At 39.8% G+C, this 19,523-nt stretch overlaps 2 protein-coding genes across 2 annotated transcripts; one reads left to right on the forward strand and one right to left on the reverse strand.

Moving 5' to 3' along the window:
- Positions 1-218: 218 nt before the first annotated feature.
- On the forward strand, positions 219-4,858 carry aamdc (adipogenesis associated, Mth938 domain containing). The gene is made up of 4 exons (XM_014987008.2): positions 219-372; positions 1,895-2,038; positions 2,121-2,216; positions 3,469-4,858. Exons 2-4 carry the CDS (start codon positions 1,907-1,909, stop codon positions 3,607-3,609), a joined length of 369 nt encoding a protein of 122 aa, XP_014842494.1. The 5' UTR covers positions 219-372; positions 1,895-1,906; the 3' UTR covers positions 3,610-4,858.
- On the reverse strand, positions 3,282-19,436 carry ints4 (integrator complex subunit 4). The gene is made up of 24 exons (XM_014986888.2): positions 19,297-19,436; positions 17,873-18,067; positions 17,669-17,786; positions 16,781-16,887; positions 16,579-16,693; positions 15,655-15,740; positions 15,500-15,550; positions 14,995-15,083; positions 13,710-13,830; positions 13,556-13,627; positions 13,301-13,475; positions 12,559-12,764; positions 12,347-12,489; positions 11,045-11,160; positions 10,187-10,320; positions 9,478-9,644; positions 8,177-8,270; positions 7,999-8,079; positions 7,797-7,927; positions 7,665-7,724; positions 7,376-7,535; positions 7,153-7,296; positions 5,244-5,364; positions 3,282-5,169 (listed from the first exon to the last, which is right to left on the reverse strand). Exons 1-24 carry the CDS (start codon positions 19,348-19,350, stop codon positions 4,979-4,981), a joined length of 2,931 nt encoding a protein of 976 aa, XP_014842374.2. The 5' UTR covers positions 19,351-19,436; the 3' UTR covers positions 3,282-4,978.
- Between the last annotated feature and the right edge of the window lie 87 nt (positions 19,437-19,523).

Below are 19,523 nucleotides of genomic sequence, written 5' to 3' on the forward strand. Positions count from 1 at the left end.
TACGCCTGTGCGGCAGCGAAGGAGACCTGCTGCTGCTGTGCAGAGCTACGCAGGTGTGTGTCAGAATCATGGCAGCAAACCAGGAAACGCAAAGAACTTTGCACACTTTTCCACCCAAACTAATTGAGTAAAGCTGTAATGGAAGTAAAACATGCAAATAAAGCATTACTTAAATGTTTTCTGTTCTGTTGCAGTTGTCCCCCCATCCACCAGAGGGCGCAGCCTCCATTTAATTAAAAATATGCCACAAGGATTGTGTTGGGGGGTTTAACTCAATAACGAGGTTTACGTGTTGTTTACAACCCGGGACGTGTCCACAGTTTACCTTTAACTCCAATTTAAGAATCGGACTGTCGCTGTTGGTGTTAAACGGTGAGTCGTTTACTTATAACAGTTTCGGTTTCCTAGCAACTTTTTAGGCTGTATTTGCTACCATGGAAGAAGGTTGTCTTGTCTTTTCTCCCTAAAAACGCCTGTGTTGGAAATCTACAATATTTATAATCTAAAGAGCTATCCCCCCTTAATCCTAAAACAGTTTTACATGAAAATCTACACGACCTTTCGGAAAGGTAGCTCATGTTTAAAAAAGATATTTTGTAAACTAAATGCTATAATTCAGGTAAAACTTAATGATAGATAAACAAATACTGACTTAGCAGTGTTAATGTTGCATCTTTTTGCTTTTGTTGAATGAAAACACGAAACCCAAATAGACTCAGAAATAAGTTCATTATTTTCATTTCTTTATCTGGTTCTCTTGAAAAAAATCGCACCTATTTCTGCTGTTTAGTAATAAAAGGCAGTTATACTTAAATTCACCCGAACAAAATGTTTTTGGGAGGATAATTTTTCATTGGATAGTATTTCTTCAACAGAAAGTAGTTCTTGCTTTGATATTTCGTATAGCAATACTGGTAAATTTCACTTTTTACTACATAGAATCTGAAATTTTAAATATTTTATATCATTTCTTAAATGTTGTGGTTAAAAATCACTAAAAGAAGCTGTGGTTCTTCTCACTCTTTTTAAAATATGCCAGCTATTTTCTTTGGTTATATAGTTATTGTGCTTAAGTTTTTTCTATTGTGAGAGGTATGTGTTTATGTAATAAGTGGGAAGCTAGGTATTATACTTGCATGTTCCAAAAAAAACATTTATTTATTAAGCACATCTGTTTCAGCAAAATATTCTAGGAGCCGTTTTTCTTATTTTCATGTTCAAATTCTTTGCAGATTGTACATAAAAGCCTTTCCTGTTCCAGTTCAAATATCAAACCATTATTTAGTTTTATAACATTACAGTTCAAGGTTATTATGAGCCACTTTGGAGAGCCTAAATAGCTAAATGTGAGCTGAGAGGCAGGCAGAGTACTCAAAAAATTATACTTAAGAGTAGCACTACTCTTCAACCAAAATATAGTTATGTAGAAATTATGGTTTTGCAAGAACCAAAATCATAAATAATATAATTAGAAAATAATAAAATCAGGCAAAAGAAATTTTTTTCCAAATCAGTTTCTTTCAAAATGAAACTTTAACAAAACTGCAGGTGTGTGTCTGTGTCTGGTGAAGTTTTGGTTTAAAAAATGTTTTTCATTAGAAAATCCAGAAATGTTACTCAACTAAGAGTAGAAATACTTGATAATGAAATTACTCAAAATTTCATTATCTTTTTACTTTTACTCAAGTAAAAGTAAAAAGTACAGTGTAGTAAAAATACTCCTAAAAGTAATTTTTTTCCCCAATAAGTTACTCAAGTAATTGTAATTGGTTAACTCTGGTGACCCCTGACCTAGACAGTTTTTTTTTAAATCTCCAAAGAGTGTCTGTATCTTTTCTCTGGTTGAACTGTTTACTGTTAGTTACATTACTGAATACTTATTATCCTCTTCCAGCCTTGTTGAACAATGACCTCCCCAGAAATTGCCACCCTGTCCTGGGGTCTGATGAAGGTGAAAGGATGCTCCTCCAGCTACAAAGACTGTAAGGTCTGGCCTGGAGGCAGCCGGGCCTGGGACTGGAGGGAGACCGGGACTGATGTGAGTAAAACCAGAATAAATATAAACACTGTTAGAGATTTTAAAATCTGTTCCTCTGAGGAATGTTATGGTTTCCTCCCAGCATTACCCAGGAGTGCAACCTGCTGATCTGGAGGAGGTGATGAAGAAGGGAATAGAGCTGCTGGTCATTGGGAGAGGAATGAGTGAAGCTCTACAGGTAAATTATATTCTTTAAAAAGTCCAATTTAATGTTTGTGCAACACCAGAAACCTCAATAACAAGCTAAACTACAAGGGCTTATTGCGACAGGCATTGATCTTTCTGTGGGTAGCATATAGTGTTTATGTGTAAGGCTCAGCTTAGTCGACCCCTCAGCATTATGCCTCTAATCCCCCTCTAGAGGAGGCAGCAGACTAGCAACCACTGAACTGTAAGGGGTAATACAGGATTGCAGAAATCCCAAAAGGGGATTGGTTCAACAATCTCAGCGCATGCTGCATCAACACACAGGTCAGATCGACTCGTATGAGGCAAAAGGACAAAGCCATCTGAACCAGGAAGTTTGGATCTATTGTAGGGCTGGAAAGATTAATCGATTATTTAAAGAGTCATTAAATAATTTAGTAATTGATTAATTGTGAACTGGGGTATACAGTCTCAAAAAGGGAAATATATGGGGAAAAAACATAATCCAAACAGCAATTAAGCCAAAACTGTACAAAAAATATTTACATTTTGCAAATAAGATGAAAAGCCGTCTTTATCTGTAACTATATTCTACCCAGAACTCCTGTAGTAGCATCGTTTAGCTTCACCTGGTTCAAATTCTGTAATAAACATATAAATCCAAATATTAATAGGCTAAATGAAAAAATAAATTCACCAGATTAGCCCAATGTGATGTTTTAGTCATACAGACTTCTTTCATAATTATGATTTTCAGCCATTGTTTACCTCCTGACAGCGTGTCTGGCTTCTTCTATTGCACGTCAATGACGTCAAAGTCTGGTCGAATCCGACGTCATGACCGGTCTGGCACAAATTGTTTTTTTGGAAATGAAAAGGTCGTAATTGGGCGAAATACGTTACTTTCACTACCTTTTCTATCTGTATTTAAAATTAAAATTGTCTGAAAAAATAATTTCGATAAAACCGATTTGCTCCATTGCTAGCCAAATCAAACTGGAGTAAGTCATTGTGACCTACGTTATGTACTCCTGGCCTGTAGAGGGCAGTATTGAGTTGAGGAAGCCGAATAAAGATGGCGGTTCAGATACAGACATAACAGGACACAAAATCACTTCATTTTTCAGACATCCAACATACAATACGAAGAACGCCTCTCTGTTGTGATATTAAAAGATATTATGATCGGTTCATTGATATAATATTTGAGCCACAATCCCATCTGTTCTGTAGCATGATGTACCGTAGTTCCTGTTTTAGACATGCACGTTTTTTCTCCACAGGTTCCTTCTTCGACTCTGGATTTCGTGAAGCAGCAAGGCATTGAAGTCCGAGTCCTCCCGACTCAGAAGGCCGTCGCTGAATACAACAAGCTGGCTGTTCAAGGAGCCAAAGTGGGCGGCGTTTTCCACTCAACCTGCTGATGCCGCCTTCCTGGACGCGATTAAACATGTTTAATGGTTCACTGTTCCCGGTGCAGAGAGGTTCTCGGCATCCCTGAAGTTATTAGTAGTGAACTTAAACGCAGAACATTAACACGGCGAATTCGGGCAATTGCAGGTACTAAAAAATGAATAAATTCACACCAAAAATTGAGAAAATGTGCAATTAATCTAATAAATTTTCTAGAAAAAAATAGAACATTTCTGAGCTCCCTAATTAGAAAATTATATATGAAAGAAAACAGAAATGTTGAGATTAATTCCAGGGGGGAAAAAACGCTTAAAGTTTTGAGAAATTGACTTTCTATATAAAATGGCCCTAATGCACCATCTTATACCCTAGACCAGTGCTTCTCAGGCCCCCCTGCTCTGCAGGTTTTAGTTGTGGCTCTATACCAGAACAGCTGATTCAAATGATTGCTTGACCATCAAGTACTGCAGAAGCCTGTTAATCACCCAAATATTCAATCCAGGTGTGTGGCAGAAGGGAAACACCTAAAACATGCAGGGCAGGGGGGGCGTGAGGACCGGAAATGAGAAACACTGATCTAGACAGAAGTTTAAATCAGTTTTTATTTACACCAAGTTTACCAAAGTAAAGTTGGCCCTCCAACCTTCTTCATGTATTTAAGTGCATTAAACTTTAGCTGAGAAGCCTCAAGCTTCAAAATCAAACCATGAACTTTAATAGAAATTAATTTCTAACAGCCTGCAGCACCAACAGTGTCTAAAACATTCAAAATGGCGCTTATGTTTTATTTACATATGAATGAAAATTTTTCTAATAGAAAAAGGAGGTTTTCAGATTTTATTAAGCATTTAACTGCTTTCTTCAGGATTAGCTACACTGCAAAAACAATATTTTACTAAGTTTTTGTGTGTGTAGTTTTTAGTGCCAATAGTTCTATGTCCACTGGCAGATTATTTCACTTATAACATTGGAAAATTCTCTTGTTATAAGTAAAACTAATCTGACAGTGGAACTAGTATTTTTCCATCACTATTAAGGAATCATTGACCTAAAACGAGCTGCTATATCTTGCTGAAAAATTACTTGTAAATTAGTTTTGATTTGTTTCAAGTGTAATAAGGTATTTGCACTTTAAACTGGACAACAATACTTTGTAAATATTATGTTTTTACAGTGTAAATCAGTGAAATGCTGACATGAAAGTGTATTTCTGCCTGTTTGATTACATGAAAACCAATAAAATCAATCTGCTTTCCAAAAGTTTGTGGAGTGAAAAACAAAGTTCCATCCAGAAATATATTTTCCAAACAGAAATATTTCCATCTGCGCTTTAAAAATCCGGTCGGATCTGAAGCAGTGTCTCGTAGATTTGGGGTCCGGTTATCTTCGTGCAGGTTTGGGCATGATGAAGACTTTGACAGGCTTGCTGAACGGGATCGTTCCCTCGACGGCGGCCTCTGCTGGCGGGAGGCCGTCGATGCTGTCGCTCCATCCAGACTTGTTGGATGAAGATGGAGAGGATGAAGAGGAGCTGTAGGCCAGCAGCAGCCGCACCTCGACTTGTGAAGGCTCTGGGGAAAGTCAAGGCCATCTCGTGTTAGCTGCAGGTCAGCCTGAGGAGCTGTAAGCGGTTTGTGGTACTGACCCGTCCAGGCGGTGTGAGAGAGGTAAACCTGGGTGATGAGCCGGTGTCTGGTCGGTCCTGGCTTTCTGAAATCTGCCGGTTTGGGATGGATCACATGACTTTGGCCGTCTGGATACAGGACCTGCGAGAAATGTTTGAAAGAAGCGTTAAAGGTTTAAATGTACAAATTCAGACAGAGCCAAAGCAAACAAGTTGTACTGAAACCATCGACATCAACAAACCTCCAGGTGACCAATTCTATGAGTAGAGCTAAATCAATCAAACATGATTAAATCAATCATTGAAATAATCGTTAACTAATTTAGTAACTGGATCATACAGACTCAAAATATATACAATGTGCACAAAAAAATCCTTTGTAAATATCTTCTACCTAGAACTCCTCTATTCATATAGTTTTATCTTCATCTGGTTCAAATTTTATTAAAAATAAAATCTATGAATATTAATCTGTTGAATATTAAAAATATTCAACAGATACATACACTGGTATTAAGTCAACCAGAAATGGCTGAGCTTTTCACATTATTGAAAGTATATTTAGCTACAGATTACCAATTCTTTACTAAATAAATTATTTTATTGCATAAAATGTTTATTTTCTTGTTCAAAAAATGAACTGAATTGTTTATTTGCATCTTTAAGACATTTAAATGAAATTTTTATCCAATTAATTCTCAGAATAATCGATAGAAATCCTGGTGGCTGTCATCTGATAAAAAAATTATTTGGAAATGTAAAACTTACTAGAAATTTAGAAGACAGCCCCACATCACATTGTGCAAAGTCAACAAAAACATGTGATTTTATTCTATTTATTATATTTTCAGAGGAAAAAAGCACCATGTTTTCACAACAAGCATCAAACGCCTCTGCACTTTGTCCTCATTTGCCTGTAACTTGGCGTGAATCACCAGGAGCTGCTGGAATTAGTTTGCCCTCCCGGCATTTGGCAGGTTTGTAAGTAAGCTGATGCCAGAGTGAGTCATGAAGGTTCACTTCAGCTGAAGCTTTTAGCACATGCTGCAGAAGAAGTTTGGTATTAAAGGGGCAGAACTTGTGTTTTCCAGCCACACAGTGGCATATTAGTTGTTATAAAAATGCCATATATATTAAATATTACTTTGTAATTTTGAAATTGGGCCTCTGGCTCTTTAAAATCTCCTGCTCTTTCTGAAACTCCACTTTCAGGAAGTCATCACAACATGGCTCCTCTATTAACCTTTAACAACATTTTTACCAGCGTTTCACTGAGACGCAGCTCCTGACGAGCTCAGCTGATTCACAGTTTCAACAGGTGTTTGCTAATTGCTGCTGGCTAGTCTGAAGGAGCTGAGGGAGGCGGAGCTGCATCTCGAAGGCGGGGCTAGGTCCACCCAGGTGTTTTGCACAGCTGAATGGTTGCCATGGAGATTAAAGGGTTTCTCAAACATGCATGAAAGAATCCCAGCAACATTTCATGGAATAACTTTATAACATGATGTAAAGGTAAAAAAATTATACTGTCCTTTAGTTCCTTTAATAGGAACGAGTTGTTTACTATCAACATACAGGAAACTAGTACTTTACAAAAGTACTAGTTTCACTGGCAGATTATTTCATTTAAAATGTGAGGAAAATGTCATGAGTGAAATAATCTGCCAGTGGGACTTGGACTTCTTTTTTATTTATCAATATCAAGGAATTATTCACTCCTATATAAGCTCCTATATCTTGCTGAAAAGTTACTTGTAAGTTAGTTTTGTCTTATTTTCAGATAACTAAGATATTTGCATTAGAAACTAGAGAAAAATACTTGGTAAGAAGAAGTTCTTGCAGTGAATCGTTAATATCTGCACCGAGAAAACATTCTGGTAAAACAAAGTATGAAACAACCAGCATCATTCTTTAAATTTAAGGTGCAGCTCACCTGAACTTTGACCTTATCCTGGGGATCCTGGACGTGCTCCAGCGTGGCGTCGATGTCCAGCGCCACCACCAGGCCGGACGTGAACCTCAGCGGGTTATCTGACTCGCCTGTTGGCTCGATGATGGTGGCTGTGGCGCGATGGATCTGTTATACAAATATGAAAACATGTTGGTATTAGATCTGCTTTGTGTTGTAGAAACTCTCTGATTGGTTATCAGTCTACCTGTTCAGGTAGTCTGAGCTGCAGCAGGCCACTCTGTCTCAGCGTCGTCTGGAGAATCTTCACCAGCTCCAAGGGTTTACAAGACAAGAGCCGCGGCATTATCTCCAAAAGTTTGTCCACAAAGCTGTCCTGGAGGTGGGGCAGCTCTGTCAGGAACATCCTGAGGGAGCAGAAAGGTGTTCAGCCACCGAGTTACTACAGCTAGCAATCTAAAATAGCCTCTCAGAAGCTCTGAAAACACTGATTAAGGGCTAATTATACAGAAAAATACACTAACAGACTAAATTACCTCTGAAAAGACTCGATCTCCTGCAGGAACTTCTCACAGCTGCCAATAGAAAGATCCAACCTAAGGAGAAGTGACAGCTGGGTGAAACCTGTGAACAAACAGCGGCTGAGCATTGTGTGTTTCTGTACCGACCCTGGTCTTGTTCGGGCCGTCAGGACCAGCTGCAGGGTTTTGGCCTGAAGGCGGACATGGTGTATGGTCGCCACCTGCCTGCTTTCCAAACCGCTGTACAGAAACTCCAGCTTGTAGGTTTCCTCTAAAATCTGCAGAAAAACAGACTAATTAACTGTGTTTAAGGGTATCATATTAATTTAATCTAAGTTTGTGTGTTTACCTGCTGAGCTGCAGCTGTAGCAGTGACGTTTTGTTTCGGGCAGAGAGGGACGGCCATGTTCCACAGCTTCTCCTGCAGGGCCTGAACAAAAAACATATCTATATTTTAAAGAGTTCTACTCTGAAATTAGTTCTCTTGCAGGGAATCCAGCTAATAAAAAGGGTGCACATGCTACTACCTTCATGAGCAGCAGCTGGCAGCGCAGGAATGTAGCACAGAAATCAGCAGCTCCAGCAAGCTCAGTCTGCAGCTCACCCAGCCGCTGCAGGTCTCTGTGGAAATAAAAACGACAAGGTCACAATAATCCATGCACATTATCAATTAATAAGTTCATCTAATGATCGATTTTATCAACTAAAGATTATTTGATGAGAAGCCAATTTCTTAAAAAAAATGGGTTTTCTTTTGGGACAACAGTCTTTCCGTAACATGAAGGTTCTTTGTAATATGCTGAATTTTTAAAAATAAGCACATCATATTAAAGAAATATTTGTCGGCAGGGTTAAATACTGACAAATAGAAAATCGTTTGCTGAATAGAAAAAGATGCAAATAATCAAATATGTGAAACACTTAATACTGCACTCATGCAGAAGTCTGTAGTTGCTCTTGAAGGAATGTTGTCACTTTTCTCCATGAAGTCCAATAAGTCATGACAGCCCTCAAAATCAACCGTATTATTGTCGTCATGTTTGTTTTCCATCGTGTTAAATTTTTTCTGTCACATCATCACCGTTGGCTAATTTTAGCAGGAAAGTTGACCCTGCTTCATTTTGCAGCTCGGCTGACTGAGCGCTGTCAGAGGTGATGACATAAGGAACTTATTGAGTGTTTATATTTCACATCAGAGCCGCATAAAATGGATTTTCCATCCCTAACCGGACTCTGCTTGGATGGTTTTACTTTAGTTTTACGTGACCCCGCCGCCATCTTTGTGTCTGTTTCAACGGCTCCGCTTTTGACCAGCGGCTCCCTCTGCTGGATGGCGGCCAAACTACAACACTAAAATTAATCGAATGGAGCTAATTTTAATCTAAAACTATTAATCGAAACATGTTTAAGTGAATCTCAAAGATTGTCTATGGGGTTAAATTAAACTCTATAGATGACTATAGATTATTATTTTGTATATTTGTTAAACCCTCTTAATAACTGAGGTTAATAAATCTTAACTTTGTCCTGTTTAAATGCATCTGTGGAAACAGGAAGTAAAAGCAATAATCTAATCATGGGAACAAAAATTCAGATGACCTCCTTTATTGACATGTTCCTGAATGTTTCATTTGAGCAACTCCAGACCGAAACGCTGCCTCACTGCAGCACTTTTTAATGGTACTTTTATGAATGTTTAGACACTTTAGCAGTTTCCTCCTCAACAAAGTGATGCTAAAACTTTTTTTTAAAGCATTTTCAGAGTTTGACCAATTTTTTTAACATTTAACTTTATTCACTCCTGTCCTACTTCCAGTGCGATGTTTACCGTATTGTGAAGTTCAACAGGTCCTGCGCTCCAGGTGTTTCCAAGTTCTGGATGGTGCTGACCCTGTTGAGGCTCTGCTGGAGGAAGAGTTTGGCCGACTCCACCGAACCAGAACCACATCCTGAGTCCACGGAGTCGAGACTGTAAACCTGCTTCCTGCCCGGCAACTGAAGCAAACAGTTACAGGAAATGGCTCATTTAGTTCAAATTCTAGTTCCACATAGGACTGACACGATTAATCGGAGCAGTCCTGATTAATCTACAACTAAGTTAGTAATCAATTAATAATTAAGAGTATACAGACAAAAAAATCACTTGCTGAAAGAACACCACATCCAGAGCATCAATTAAGCCAAAACTGTACAAAAAATATTTGCATTTTGCATTGAAGATAAAAAACAAACTTTTATTGTGTAAATATGTTTTACCCAAAACTCCTCAAGCATCATACTTTTAGCTTCAGATCATTAAATTAATAAGCATACATTAGAGGAATGCTGTTGTTGCATTTTAGGCAATTAAATGTTGATTTTATTACTTTAAAAATTAATTGGATTGTTTGTTTATTAGCATTTTTATGGGAACTAAAGGTTCACAACTACCACAGCCTTAAAAAAGTTTTAAATAAAACCTAATGAGAGGTGATTTGCATGAAAACAGAGCCCACTGTTAGGCTGTTTGTCGTCATTTCCCAGGTGTGTGTTCTCACCCTGAATGGGGGGACGAGGTGCGACAGGCTGTCCCTCAGGTAGGCGTAGTGCCTGAAGGTGTGGTCAGAGAACAGCGCCGGCATGGTGGGACACGACTTGGCGGCGTTGAACACCAAAACCAGAACCGCAATGTCTGAGATCAATCACAGGAGTCAGGACGGACAAACAGATTTCACTCAGATCAACTCTGTGACATAAACCTGTATAGAAAACACTGTGACCGCTCTGCAGAGGCAGAAAATGTAAAAATGAGGAAAGTATTCAAAAACTAAACTTTCTTCTCATAAAGAAGTACATTTAACTATTACCACACTGGTTTCTGTTCCTCTATGCTTTTTATTCACATTAAAGGGGCAGAGCTGTGCGTTTTCTGAGCACAAAGAGCCATTTCATATCACAAATTACTTTTTTTTTTTACTTCCTGTTTTATCACCTTGAAATCAGGCCTCTGTCTCTTTAAGAAACTCTGCTGTCAGAAAGTCACAACATGGCTCCTTTTTTAACCCTTTAACGTTTTGACCAGCGTGGTACTGAGAGGCAGGTTGCATAATGAGCTCAGCTGATGTTCAGTCCCACCAGGTGTTTACTAATTTCTGCTGGCTAGTCTGAAGGAGCTGAGTGGGGGAGTGCTACTCTGTGAGGCCTGAAGGCGGGGCTAAGTCCACCCGCATGTTTTGCACAGCTGTACGGTTGCCATGGAGATGAAATGATTTCTCAAACATGCATGAAAGAATCAAAGAAACACTCCAGGTGTGTTTTTGATAAAGGCGTAACATTACAACACGATGTAAAGCTAAAAAAGGTCGATTTTACGTATTATTGCCCCTTTAAATAATTTTCCGGGGTAGGAAAGATACAGGCTGGGTCGTCCATGTCAGGCTCCGGTGTGTCGAAGTACGGATGAGTGCTGAGCAGCTCAGGAACCAGCGGCAACACGAGTGTTGGGTGGCGAGATCCAAGAAACTTCAAACATCTGTGTGAAGGAAAGCAGGTTAAAAACAAACCAAGGACACAGTTAAACATGAACGTAAGTTTATAACCTTACTGGAAACATAATGGAGTTAATTTAATAATAATTAGTAAATAAACTGCTGGACTATTTTCCAGAAACAATAGGATCCTCCCTGAAATGCTGCAGAATTAACAGGCCATTATTTTACAACTTATAAAAATTACTCTGTAAAGATTTACTTTCACCAAAATCTGAAGGTTACTTTTTTCAAATTTCCAAATGACTTTTGTAGAGTTACTGATTCAGGTAAGTTTTATTAAAGCTGCAATATGTAACTTTTATTAATAAAGATATTATGACATGGTTTTTGAAACTGTTGTGACAGTTTGATATAAAACAGAGAATCTGTGAAAAAATAAATGCATAAAAAAAAAATCAACCAAGCAAATCTTCTCCCAGTGCTATCTAGAAACAACCAATCTGTTCCAGGAGGCGGGTTTTAGTGCTGCCAATCACCCATCCTTGTGGTGCTGCTCACCCCCGTTACTCTCTGCTATGCTGCATTTAGCACAGTCGATCATGAATGTTCAGGCTAGCTAATATAGCCACCGATAACGCAGAATAAACGGTTTTCCTGAAGCAACAAGTTGTTTCTCTTCCATTAGCACATTTAGCAGCGAGTACATGAGGGTGATTGACAGCGCGAAGGCCCTCCTCCTGGCTCTGATTGGTTGTTTCAGGTGAGGAGTGGTGCATCTCTTCAAACATTATCTGTCTGTTGTCACAACATGGTGACACTTTTCACAAAAATGTCAAAATTATATTCTTTATAAAAGTTACAGACTGCAGCTTTAAAGGACTGTCACTAATTTAAGGAAATAGAATCTTTTTTACTAAACCTTCCAGTTGTTGTAAGAGCGGAAATACTATCTAAGGAGTTGTTTGGCGGAAAAATGACACTGGCGCCTCGGCGAAGACTTTGGCTTCGCACTAGGTCAACCTGACCAAATTCTTTCCTTCCATTTGCATGCAAAGCGCAAATGGAGCCAGAATTTACTGGAAAGGATGTCTGTTTGTGCAAGATAAAATCAACAACTTGAGATAAATTGTCCTATTCAGCAATTCTGAAATGGAGCAGATGTTGAGTTCGTGAGGTCCAAAATATTTTATACAGATAATATACAGAATGTTTAGTATAAAGTCTTACTTCCAGACAGAGTTGCGGTCGGTGGGATATTTGTTGAGGTTCTTCAGCAGCTCCAGCAGCGCCAGCTGGATGCACTCCTTGGTGGAGACGTTGGTGTAACAGAGCAGCTCATGCAGAGCTTCCCTGATGTCCCGAGACGAGTCCTGGAAACAAACCTCATCAGCATCTTTACTCACAGCTAAAAACAAAACACTCAGGTTGTCCCTCCCGACCTCCAGGACGGCCAGCACGGTGTCCAGCTGGTCCTCCCTGAGAGTTATGTGGGTCGAGATTTCCCTCAGCACGTGGATGGACTGCAGCCTGACTTCCTCGATCTCATCGTTAAACATGTCGACGAGGAAATCGAGGCACTTTTCGGCAAAGCTGGGAGACGAGCGGGCGAGCTGGCAGAGAGCCTCCACTGCAGCGATGCGAACCTCTGAGGTGGAAATGAAGAGAAAACACGAGTCAGAGTCAAATATGTTCCAGCACAAAGCAAAAAGACTCAACGTGAGAAGAGGATCAGTGAAAAGGATTACTGAATTGGCTCCAAAGTATTAGAATAAACTGGAGGCCGCTCCAAAACCAGGAAGCTGACTACAGCATGGATGGTAGGTTAACAAAAAACACTTATCTTTTCCAGCAGCCATTGTACAGAGCATACAGGGTAAAACCAGCTGACCAAACATGCTGAAACTTAGCTTGGGTTGCTAGGTAACAGGCTGGTCTGGCTGGGGTTGCTGTGTAACGCTGCAGTACCCGCCCAATGCAACTTAATTGGGAAATGTTTGAAACGGCTCATTATCCAGAAACCAAAAACCGTCTGAGTGTTTTCTAAAGCAATAGAGACCGAAATGGAAGCATAAAAATGTGCAAAATTTGAATTTTGGATTATAGGCCCCCTTTAAAATTCAAATCTAGAACAAAAGAGGGGCCAAAATTACACACAAAAACTCAAACTGATTTGACAGATACCAAACATCTCGTCCTCGAGGCCGTGGACGAACGCGCCGCAGGCCCCCGAGGCGATGAGGTTGACGGTGTTGGTGTCCAGTTTCTCTTTGGGGGCGTCGTCGGCCCACTTCCTGCCAGAGGAGAACTCCCCGGATGCGAAGAGCTCTTTGGCTCGTTCGTGAGCCGTGCGCTTCCTCTGAACGCAGAAAGGTCGAAAGAAACAAACACATCAGATTTATTCAGGTGAGAGCAGAGAACAAACCCGGACGTACTCACTCTGAGGTCCGACATGAGCTTCTTATCCAGCGTCTGCTCCAGAAAGTGAGGGCTGACCTGCAGCATGGACCCCTGAGACGCCGACGTTAAACATCCGCCGTTAAAATTCACGGGTCCAACATATGAAATGACTGAATCGTTTTGATTTCCTCACCAGGGTTTTCGCGGCCTGCACCCGAACCATCCAGGAACCGTCGCTCACCATGTGACTGATCTTCCCAAACGCGTCGTCAACCAGCCGGATCTCCTCATTGGACGATGGGATGGGCACAATGCTGACAAGCACAGCAGGAAATACATTAAAAATTTCCCCTGATTCGAAGAGTTCAGCTCATACTCAATTAAATTTGACAAATCCTCTCATCTGTGTCTCAGTTTCTCTCTTTTTATTAAATAATCCTTAATGATCTAAAATTTCCACTGCTGTTGATTTAGATCAGGAGGGTCAAACTTATTTCAATTGGCCAAAACAAGATCATAAATGTTCTTACACAAATTCTTGTGCCAGAGTATACTGAAAAACTCATTAATAAACTGTTAAAACATTAACACTGAGCAGTCACTTCTTGATTTCATGACAGTTTTTTAATTCTTCACATTCAAAATCATTCAATCTGTGGAAAATATCTGACAATTTTCCAAAAAGCTTTCTGACATGTGACTGTCAACATGACTGTTTGGACTATAACTTAAGTCAGGGGAGGCTGAGGCAAGTAAAAGTAAGAAACTTCGCCACCTGCAGGTGGGAGTAGGCACCACTTAAACCCGATGTTTGACCTTTTTTGCAGATAATTTGTAATAAACTTACATTTTTAAAATACTAACTGAGTTGACTGTGTTATGCATTAGTGAGAAAAAGTACTTGGATCTGTTGATTTCACGAGAATTTGTGAAATCATGAAAAACTGGAGGGACTGATTGATGTAATTTGACAATAAATAAATAAAACCTGATTTGATTTCACTGAAAAAAACTCATCTTGAAGCACACGCCTGTCATTTTGAAGGCTCTTCACCACAAAAGCACAAAATCTTACCAAGTTTTTTGTCTGGTTTTTATTTTAAATATGTTCGTACACCTGAAATACGCAGCAACTCAGCAAAATACAGGCGGTTGTTTTAAGTAAATAACTGAAAATATTCAAATTTCATTGGCAGATTATTTAATTTACAACACAAAGAAAATGTCTTGTTACAAGTGAAATAATCTGCTAGTGGAACTAGAACTTTTTTAATCAAAGCTCCCATATGTTGCTGAAAAGTTACTTGTCAGTTTGTTTTGTCTTATTTCAAGTGTAATTGGATATTTACAATAGAAACTAGACCATAAAAACTCCTGGAGTCTAGAGGACCACATGAAAAGCTACAGCGGGCCAGATGCGGCCCCTGCGCCTCGAGTTTGACACCTGTGATTCAGATCAACCGTTATGGTTTCCTCACCTTTCTGGGTAGAGCTGGCTGAGCACCCAGACCATCTGAACAGCGGCAGAGCGGACCTGCTCATAGTCGTCAGACAGCAGCCTGCAGGCCTGCAAACACAGAAAACACCAACGTCTGTCTTCTGCAGCAGCTGATCGATTCTTAAAGTTTCTAATTAAATCTGAGACAGGAGAGTCAAAGTGCATCACATTTGGATTCAACAGTTTCCAACCATCTGTCGTTCATTTCCTTTGTTTATTTCTGTAGGTTTTCTGTCCAGACACGTTATCATTTTCCTTAAAAACCTGGAGATTTTACTGGTTCCTGCTCCAACTGGACTCAGCCACTCCGAGTAGCTACACCTTCCCAACAGTTTTATAAATCAATCAATCAGCCACCTGTTAACGGCTGAATTAGATATGTGTAATTATAACAAAATCCTTGTATTTTTTACTGATTGTGTAACAGGATTCACTTAAACGTCTAAATATTGCTGTTTGTTTATGTTTTGTTTATCCGTGAGCACCTGTTCATAAATGATCTGATGAATCTTCATTCCTCTCTCATGAAGCTGCAGCTGGAAAACAAGTTAAAAAAAAAAGTTAATTAAAAATGAGACAAAAAAAGCATCGATTTAACGGTGAAACTGAACGGAGAGTTTATTTCCGTGGCTGGTTGTACCATGGCTTTGAGCGCTGCAGTGCGCACTCTGGGGTCCTGGTCTGAGAAGTAGGTACTGATGATACTCTGGACGTCCCGGACTCCTCCTGCAGATCCACACAGCAGACACTTAAGAACATTTAGCAACACGACGCCCGTAATTTACTTTCTAGGTGACGATTGTCAAGGTTTGTGTCACAGCAGCAGAAATAAATTAAACTAAAATTATGATGCTGGTCAGAGTTGCTGAAAATTATTCATGGGAACATTTTCATACGATTATTTCATTTTTAAAGAATAACGAGAAAAATTAATCAAGAATTAATATCTGAGCTTTTCTACAGTAACGAACTGAAGGAGCAAAATATAGAGGGATGAACAGACAGACGGTCGGATGTTCGGTCGGATGTTCGGTCGGATGTACGGTCGGATGTTCGGTCTTATGTACGGTCGGATGTTCGGTCGGATGTACGGTCGGATGTACGGTCGGATGTTCGGTCGGATGTACGGTCGGATGTACGGTCGGATGTACGGTCGGATGTTCGGTCTTATGTACGGTCGGATGTTCGGTAGGATGTTCGGTCGGATGTTCGGTAGGATGTACGGTAGGATGTTCGGTCGGATGTTCGGTAGGATGTACGGTAGGATGTTCGGTCGGATGTTCGGTAGGATGTTCGGTCGGATGTTCGGTAGGATGTACGGTAGGATGTTCGGTCGGATGTTCGGTAGGATGTACGGTCGGATGTTCGGTCGGATGTTCGGTCGGATGTTCGGTAGGATGTTCGGTCGGATGTACGGTCGGATGTTCAGTCTTATGTACGGTCGGATGTACGGTCGGATGTTCGGTAGGATGTACGGTCGGATGTTCGGTCGGATGTTCGGTCTTATGTACGGTCGGATGTACGGTCGGATGTTCGGTAGGATGTACGGTCGGATGTTTCGGACCTAGTGATGAGCTCGGTCCCTCGCCGTCTTTGGTCAGAGGCGTTTCCACGGTTCCCAGGAACCCCAGCAGCTGCAGACATTTGTTCCTCACCCCGAAGTTCGTATCGGAGAGAAGCTGCAGAGGAGAAACAGGAAGGCGTTCAAGATGGCGCCGCCTGGCTTCCCCACGGCGACGCCCTGATTTTCCCCCGCTGAGTTTCACCTTGCAGGCCACCTGGACGAGCCGCCGCCTGACAGCCGGACTCTCTGGCAGCTGGCCTCCGATCACCAGCAGGGAGTCCAGCAGCTGAGCCAGAACCTGGTGGGATTCTAGAGACATTTCAGAAACCGTCATCAGATCTGGATCTGCAGCTGGGAATAGCTGTGTTTACTGGAATAACTGTTTCTGGAAAAAAATACTTTTAGGAGTAATTTTATTATGAAGTATTTCTACTCCTACTAGAGTAACATTTCTGGATTTTCTACCCGGTGAATGAAAAACAAACATTTTAACCAAAAATTCACCAGACACAGAGACACACCTATTTAAAAAAAACTGATTTGGAAAAAAAAGTATATCTTGCCTGATTTTATTATTTTGTCATTATGTTATTTATGTGAATTATTTTCATTTGGGTCTTTAAATATGAAAGAGGATTAATAACACCGATAAAAAAATAACCAGACTTTAATCTCAGATTTTTTACTTAATTCTGACTTTAATCTCAAAATGTGAACTTTAATCTCAGATCTCTGACTTTAATCTCAGATTTCTCACAGTGTTCTCAGAAACTGTGACTAATCGTCTAAGATCAAAAGTCAGGAGTATGGTAAAAAAAAAAAAAAAACATCAATTCTTTTTTCTTTTTTTTATTCTAATGGCACTAATCCTCTTCCATATTTCAAAGACCAAACTCTCCATATGACTTTGTATTTTAACCCCCTCATTATGTAATATTTAAATATTAAATGACTGATGTTTTGATCAGTTATTCAGTAGTTTTTTTTACTTTTTTACTCTTACTTGAGTAATCTCTTGGACATTTTACGTTTACTCCAGTCAGAACATGTTGAAGCAGTGCTACTCTTACTTGAGTGGAACGGGTCTTACTCTCATTTCCAAGCGTGTTAATGACGTCGTCCACGACGCAGTCGGGGCTGAAGCCGTTTGTTTTGGACAGCAAACCCAGAAGAGATGCGATCTTCAGCCTCACTGAGTTATCAGTCTCCTAAACGAGAAACAAAACAGGGAATTATTACCACATACAGTCTCCAAAACCTGGTGACTGTGTGTGAACCTGTGGTGTTGCTTCACCTTGTAGTAATGCTCCAGCAGGATCCGGATCACGCCCTCCACACTCTCCGCCTCCACCGGTTTGCGTGCGAACTCCAGCAGGTACTGCAGCGCGTCGGTGGCGCTGGCGGCTTTGCAGAGGTCGATGTGCAGCGCTGCGGATTTACTGGGCTTGGACAGGCGCAGCTTCTTGGCTGGAGCTTCTTCATGAGGAATCTGCAGGGATTATTATCATTTTCATTTATTTAATTATTTTAGCCACCTATCAAAGACAGAATGTAATTATTCACACTGAATAATTACATTTGTAGAAATCTGTAGAAATTAAAATAGTTAAAACCTATAAACACAGATATGACATCCAAATATGGATTTCTACAGTTACAAAGTCGGTCTTCTACCACCTGAAGAACATTTCCAGGATTAAAGTACGAAAGTCCCAGCAAGATCTAGAGAAACTCATCCATGCATTTAATTAGTCGCATCGATTACTGCAACAGTGTCTTCACAGGACTGAATAAAAAGTCAATCAGCTCAGATTTCTGGTTGCAGCCTACGCTGCATCCCCAGAACCACAAGCAACATTCAGTTTTTATGTTCCTTTACTACAAACGTCCAGAAAACTACAAAACTGCTGAAACACTGAGTCCCTTTTTAAATCACAGTTAAAAAAAAAATTTGTTTACAGCCAAATTTGATAAATAACAACTGTAACATCATAAATCGTATTCAGTTTTTAAACATGTCACTGTGATTTAATGTTTTTGCTGGGTTGTTATTTTATTCTCCTTCTAATGATGCAAAGCATTTTAAACTCAGGCAATATTTCATTTCAACTGACGGAACTCTTGTTATTTTTGCAAAGAGTAATATGCAAATATGTTTTTAGTTGTAGAGATGTATACACCACAAAACCTGCAGGTATAATCCCACAAAATGTGACTCTACGACATTGACTCAGTGGGGCTGAATACAAATGCAAGCCATGTTTTACAGAGTTTAAAAACATGAAAAGTCATGCTTTTTTTTTTTTTACTTCGCTTCAAAACGTCACATTAAAACGTGGTTTGTATTTTCTTATCTGCTTTCAACGACCGATAAATTTAACCTGTCAGAACAAATTATACACGTAATTTGTGTCAGTTTGTATTTATAAACTAGCTGCTAGTTGGCGTTAAGGAGGGCTAACTGGCTCAGTCCGGAACTCAGGGTATAATTGAAACATGATAGACTGAAATCAATTCCAAATATTATATTTGAACCGATTAAAACGATCCAAAGAGCACAGTAACCGTTATAAAGTGAGTTTTGACTGAGTCTGGTTGAATGTTGCTATGCTACGTTAGCTAACCAGCTAGTTATCTTGTCGGCATATTTCCCCGTTTTTACGGTTTGGTTTATAACTGAACAAGAAGCGGGAAAAACAAACGACATCTTGTGCTGACCTGAACAACTTTGGAAAATTCCTCATAAACTCGTTTTTTCAAATGTGCTGCCATGTTCTAGCTAAAGCAGCTAGGTGATGTTTCACACCAACAACACAGAATTGTCCCTTTCAGGTTTCCGTAGGAACTCATACTACAGAGTGGAACGTGAATGTAGTGTTCAGTTTCCTTTTGTAAATTACGCTTTCACTTTATGTACATATTTATGTCGATTTATATCTTTTAAT

This window comes from Poecilia mexicana, unplaced genomic scaffold, assembly GCF_051168715.1.
Source record: "Poecilia mexicana isolate PSO_F unplaced genomic scaffold, ASM5116871v1 scaffold_13, whole genome shotgun sequence".
Classification (NCBI taxonomy): domain Eukaryota; kingdom Metazoa; phylum Chordata; class Actinopteri; order Cyprinodontiformes; family Poeciliidae; genus Poecilia; species Poecilia mexicana.

What these genes read in the sequence shown, in the direction of transcription:
- ints4 (XM_014986888.2), bottom strand. Translation starts at nt 19,350, where the DNA reads ATGGCAGCACATTTGAAAAAACGAGTTTATGAGGAATTTTCCAAAGTT. An exon ending in GGGACCGAGCTCATCACTAG is followed by an intron (nt 15,741 to 16,578) that starts GTCCGAAACATC and finishes GTGGATCTGCAG; the next exon opens with GAGGAGTCCGGGACGTCCAG. An exon ending in GACCGCAACTCTGTCTGGAA is followed by an intron (nt 11,161 to 12,346) that starts GTAAGACTTTAT and finishes TCCTTCACACAG; the next exon opens with ATGTTTGAAGTTTCTTGGAT.
- aamdc (XM_014987008.2), top strand. Translation starts at nt 1,907, where the DNA reads ATGACCTCCCCAGAAATTGCCACCCTGTCCTGGGGTCTGATGAAGGTG. An exon ending in GGAGGGAGACCGGGACTGAT is followed by an intron (nt 2,039 to 2,120) that starts GTGAGTAAAACC and finishes GTTTCCTCCCAG; the next exon opens with CATTACCCAGGAGTGCAACC. An exon ending in GAATGAGTGAAGCTCTACAG is followed by an intron (nt 2,217 to 3,468) that starts GTAAATTATATT and finishes TTTTCTCCACAG; the next exon opens with GTTCCTTCTTCGACTCTGGA.